General features: G+C 46.3%; 1 protein-coding gene across 1 annotated transcript in view; it reads left to right on the forward strand.

Moving 5' to 3' along the window:
- Positions 1 to 4434, forward strand: part of Dzip1l (DAZ interacting zinc finger protein 1 like) — a 31954-nt gene extending 27520 nt beyond the window's left edge. The window contains exons 15-16 of the mRNA XM_076868298.2: positions 2390 to 2529; positions 4273 to 4434. Of these exons, the coding sequence (XP_076724413.2) occupies positions 2390 to 2529; positions 4273 to 4434 (302 nt within the window). The remainder of the gene's footprint in view (positions 1 to 2389; positions 2530 to 4272) is intronic.
- Positions 4435 to 6000: the final 1566 nt, after the last annotated feature.

Below are 6000 nucleotides of genomic sequence, written 5' to 3' on the forward strand. Positions count from 1 at the left end.
TCTAAGGCATTAGATAATATCTAAGGCATTCCTGTTAGGGCTAGAGTGAAGAAACAGCCAGTATTTGAGGCCTAAGTAGGGTCATCTCCAAGCTCCCCAAATCCAGATTCCGAATGTACCTGTGCCAAGGGTTGAGTTGGAAAAGCAGACCTGAGGGGCAGACCTGGTGAATGTTCCACCTGACCTCCAAACCCAGCCACAGGTGCAGGGGAGAGCGTCAGACAGAAAGAGTGGCATTGTTACCGCCCAGTGGATTTTGTCGTTCCTCCCTTCTTCTTGGCTTCCTCTGTGGGTAGGAGAGAACAGGGTGGTGTTGGGAGAAACTGAGTGGGCACCTCTCTCATTCTTACCCATCTGGGTGGATGAAAAAGTTCTTCTGTAGAAGCTTGAGGCAGAGAGAAAAGGTTTCCCTCTACATTTATTACTGAGTACACACCATGGGCCCAGCTGTCCACAGGAGACTCTTGTTCACTCCTCACAGCCCTGACAAGGGAAAGATGTGACCCTGATTTACCATGGCCTCAGGCAGCCCTGTCCTGGGCCTCCTATAGGCTTTTGCACAAAAGGGGGAGAAGAGATAGATGTGAACAGGAGGTGCCTCAGGAGGGGTCCAACCCAAGCTCTTAAGCAGAGATGGGGAGCCTTTGACCACAGAAATGAACAGGAAGTCTTTTCAACGGGCTGCCTCAGTCTCTTCCATCAGCCTATGGAGCACAGCAGCCCTTCAATCCTATAGGAAAGGTTTTTGCCCTTTACGGCAAAGAGACAGATAGGAATTCAGCTTGTTGGTGAACATAGCATCATACAGATGTGAGTTAAATAATATGGTAATTAAAATGTTTAACTATTCCTTAAACTTGCAGTCTCCTGTCTAACAGGCTATAATGATTAGTTGAGCATTCTTCTTCTCAGAACAACTGTATCCTTTCCATTCTTGCAAGTTTTTCTTATAAAACTGCTAACAGAGGACTGTAGCTTCAATTGCATTTTCTCTCCGTGGCTGAGCTGAAGAGTATAGAATTTTATGTTTGCAGGGTCAGCAAGAAAAGCTTTTGGATTTGTGTTGTTATGGTTTGGATATGAGGTTTCCTCCCAAAGCTCCTGTGTTAATGCAGAGGTGAAATGATTGGAATTTGAGGGCTATAACCTAATCCGTCCATCATAGTTAGAACAGACTGAATGAATGGTACCTGTAGGCAGGTATGGATGTGGCTGGAGGAGGTGGGTTACTGGGGGTGTACCCTGTAAGTGTTCATCTTTCTTGTAACACTCCCTTTACCCACTCTTCCTGGCCACCATGAGCATAGCAGCTTTCCTCCACTGTACCCTTTCATCATGACGTTCTGTGTCATCTTGGGTCCAAAGCAATGAAGCTGGCTGACCATGGACTTAATCTCCAAAACCATGAGCTCAAAATAAGCTTTTCCTCTTCTAAGTTGTACATGTCAGGAATTTTGGTCACAGCGATGCACAACTGACTGACCCATACGCCTAGGTTTGCAATCTGCAAGTCCCTGTCCTTAATGGACTCTGCAGTACTTCAGCATAAGTCAAGCCTGTCAGCCCACGAGAATCCAGAAGAACTGGATCCCTGGAGAAGACTTGATGCCCTACCAGTCAGGGCCATAGGCTGGCAAGGAGTCAGGAATCTCCTGAGGCAAGCTACTTGCTTGTCCTGGTGCACAGATTTTGGTTCCTTTGTTGTAAAATGAGGTGTTTGGACAACATGATTAGTAAGAGGATAAGGAATACATAGTAGGCTCTTAACACATATTTCTTAAATGAGTCAATGAGCCAGGGACTATTGTAGTTCAAAACATTTTCTCAGGCCCCAGGCATTTGAGTCCTAGAAGGCCTTGTGGAGTTAGGTCCCTGCTTCCTGGTCAGTCTCCACATCACCTTGGTTTCAGGCATCAGGGGCCTGATAATGATCTCCATCTCTGTTCAGTTCCTGTTTCCTTCATGGAGTTCACAGAAAGCCTTTCTCTTCTTCAGTCCTCCTGTGCTAATTCATAATTAATATTTATTCTTGTTTCTGGGTGAAAGTGTTGAAGAAGAGCCCATCTGCATGTTAGTTCTTGCATTTCACTGAGCAGGGGTCCACCTCAGCCCTTCCTGAGATGGGAGGACATCTTCCTGAGCCACCATCAGCTGCAATGTCAAGTCAGCACAGTGACACATTCAGAATATTCCAAGCCCCTGGGAACTGGGCATATGCGGGCCTGGGCCTTCTATCTCCTTGCCTTTTTTTCTTTGTGGTTGCCCTACCTTCTTCTTCCTGACCCTCTCCCCACTTCCTCTATCACATTGTAGTCTGGATGTGACCCATAAGGAAGAAGCATTCACTCTCCAGCTCTTTCCAGTGACAAACCACTTGTCCCCCTTCCAGGAACGCTGGTCCAGTCGATGGTCAAAAACCTTGAGAAGCAGCTTGAGACTCCTGCAAAGAAGCCTGCTGGAGGGGTCAGTCTGTTCTTGAGGTCCAACACAGGGCTTCAGAGGGCTTCCACGCCAAGAGGGAAGCCTCAGGTAGGATGCAGGATGCTTGGGGTAGCCCTGATATTTGAATGGCCTGGGGTGAGAGTTGGGGAGAGGGTCCCACAAGTGTCAGCCTTGACCTTCACAGGACATTGAATGGGACGTTGTCTCTCTCTATCCCTACACATGTGGAGAGATGGCCACTTTAGAATTCTTTTTGTGCCCATGTTAACATTAGAATCCTTTTGAGCCAGATGCAATGGCCCATGCTTGTAATCCCAGTGACCTGGGAGGCTGAGGTTGGAGGATCACAAGTTCAAGGCCAACCCAGGCAACGTAGATAGACCCTCTCTCAAAATAAAATATAAAAAAGGCTGGGGATGTAGTTCTGTGGTAAAGCACTCATGAGTTCAATTCCTAGTACCACACATGAAAAAAAAAATCCTTTTGGTTCTTTTACAAGCATCTGTTCAATAGGTTTAATTCTTAGTCATCTGCCTCTAAGAGTCTGGGAACTGACCACACATGGCCTCTGTTGTGGCTGCTTTATTCCTGCATCATCTCTTCCATAATGGGCTCCTTCCAAGCCCTCACTCTATCATAACTCAAGGCTGTGTACAGAGTAGAACCCTTCCCTGCAGGGGTGGGCCTAGAGTGGTACCATCAGAGACAACAATGTAAAATGGCAATATTTAGATAATTTTGTTATTCAAGGTCATGGCTCATCATTAAGTGTCCAGTTGGCCTTGCTTCCATCAGGCTATAAATGCCATCAGACTTTTAGACTCAGATATGGCACTTCCCCTACCATTACCAGCCCCTTATTACCTTCCACACTCCTGTTATTTCCTTAGGTAGGAAAACTTAGACCTCACTTACTCCACACTCCTTTCTCACCTTCTTAGTCAAAGAGGTGCATTTTGGAATACTCAGTGCTAATGCCCTGAAGCCAGAAGTAGTGGACAATCATTCTTTGTTTGTTTCTTTTTCTTTCTTTCTTTTTTTTTTTTTTTTAACAGTGCTGGGGATTGAACCCAGGGCCTCATGCATGCTAGGCAACTGCTGTACCACTGAGCTAAACAACCAGCTTCTTATTCTTTTTTTTTTTTTTTTAATAGCATCCCCCTGCTCATTCTTTTTATTACTTAGTGTATTTGGTTTATCATTTCCCTTTTCCCACCTCATGAAAGAGGACCAACTGTCCAAAACAGATGGAGGCGCTGATCAGAGCATACTTGCAGTCCAGGGCCCCAGGTGGTTTTTGATTGGTTGGCCTTACATGCCAGGAGAAAATACATAAAGTGTCTTATATTGAAGCCCAGGTGATCAACGGGGGCACCAAGAGGGGAAGGCCTGGCCTGGGCTGTTGCTGTGGTCTGGGGTTGCCTGATTCCTCTGTGAACTCTGAACCCTCATTGGCTGCAGCTGAACCCCTTTCAAACTGAAGGGTCCTGTGTCCCTTCCTATGGTGCATTCAGCTCTAGAACTTGCAGAGGTTGAGGTTCTGATTTCCAGTTCTGTCCATATGGGGAGTTAAAAATCTGCAAAATTTGAATGAAAGTGGGAGCAACAGATATACACACAGATCTTTCCAAGGTTTGGTTAATAGAGTTCCAGGGGTATTTGAAATCTCTGTGGCCTCTGAGGTCTCTTGAGCAGGTTCTCTTGAGAAGGCAGGAGTAGTGTCTTCCAAATCTGCATTTGTCCCCATTTCCATCCTGCATGGTGCTTACCTTTCTATTGTCCTCCTGCATTTATCAAAATGCATTTTTCTTCTCCCCTCACACCCCACAGCTTTCTGAAGATGAGAGCGACTTAGAGATCTCTTCCTTGGAAGATCTTCCCCAGGACCTGGACCAAAGAGAGAAACCAAAGCCCTTGTCCTGCTCAAAGCCACCAGAGAAGTCTGATGCCGGTCCTTGGAGCTCTGGCAGACCCAGGGTTTCTGGCTGGTGATCCTGACCAGAGCCTGGCTGGCAAGAAAACCAGCCTTGTCACCTGGCTGAAGCCAGCTTGGGGCCTACCTCAACAAAAGAGGCTGCTGCTAGGTCTCTTGCCTTTACTAGTTACTAAGAGGTTTTCCTTTCAGAGAGAAACAGAATAGGGGACAGATATGATCTTCCCTTCTCTACCTGTGAGGTGCCCTGCCCTAGAGGGCCAGAGGTGTTTGGTAGGGTTCCCTGAATTCCAGGGCTTGAGAAAGCATTATAACAAGGCCTCTTGCCTCTATTTTCATGTCAACTCCAAACTGAAAGGGGTCATCCAGTCACTCTTCCTAAGCCTTTTATAAATCTGCAGGATCACTGTGGAGATGGGTCCTGTATAGGGTCCTTATGCCTGTCAATGATTGACCCAGATTCACTTATTGAGCACCCTACTATATGCTAGGTTCTCCAGCTGCTCACAGCTGATTTGGGGCACAGCAGAAGTAGGTAGGCAGAATATCTACAGCCAGGACCAGCATGGGATGGTTGTCTAGTGGCAGAGATTAGGGTGTTATAGGAGCATAGAAGAGGCTACCTAACCCATCCTGGGGTGATCTTGGAGAACTTCCCGGGATTGTGATATCTGGTAGGACCAGCATATGGGTGAGATGAAAGGAGAACCCTGACAGGGGCTTCATTTCCCCAAAGGACCACAAATTAAATTTTTGATAACATTCCAAAATCACATTATATACATAGCCACTGTATTTTTTTAGTGTAAAAAAACGTTAGTTTATTATATGCAAAAATTTATATATAAAATGATGTGTGTATTTGTTATTTCTTTATTATTTTGGGGGCTTTGCAGGGGTTGGGTTGGTGAAGAGGGAGTCAAGCAATCTGTGCCTCCATTGTGTCAAGTTAAGTCTTTTGGGATGCCATTACCAAGGTGGAAGTCAAAGTTTTATTGAGGAGTCACACCTGGGAAAGGCAAAGGTGTCAGAAGTGGGATTGAATAGGGAAAGGCTGCCTGCAGAGTGCAATGCAGAATGAAAAGAGAGAAAGTGACAGAAAGGAACAAGGAGGGCCCCTGACTGCAATGCAGGTCTGACAAGGTCTCCACCAACACCAGGGGATGCTCCAGAGCAAGAACCACTCACTTGGGGAGTCTCATGCCTGCACTGGGCTTGTCCGTTGGCTGGGGTGGTCCAAGTGAGTGAGACCTCTGCCTGAATGCTGAGGTGAACCCTATTGGTCAGCTTCATTTTTCATAGTTGAACAGCAATTATTTTTCTTAAAGGAAACTCATTTCCTTTGTGTCTGGCTCAGTAAGTCCTATTTTAAATTTTCAGTTATGGAAAATTTCAAATATACGTATGTACAAGTAGAGGGAATGTTGTCCTGGGCCCATGTCCACATCACCAGGTGTCAGCTATTATCCACTCCACTTGTGGCCAGTCCTATTTCATCCATTACCAGCCCTCACCCCATCTGGGCTTCTTTTGACCTCTGGGTGACATCTGGGCTAGACCTGGAAGCTCTTATGGGAGGAGCCAGGGGAGGACTGGTGAAGGAAAGGCATTGCAGAGGTAGGAGG

This window comes from Callospermophilus lateralis, chromosome 10 (assembly GCF_048772815.1).
Source record: "Callospermophilus lateralis isolate mCalLat2 chromosome 10, mCalLat2.hap1, whole genome shotgun sequence".
Taxonomy (NCBI): domain Eukaryota; kingdom Metazoa; phylum Chordata; class Mammalia; order Rodentia; family Sciuridae; genus Callospermophilus; species Callospermophilus lateralis.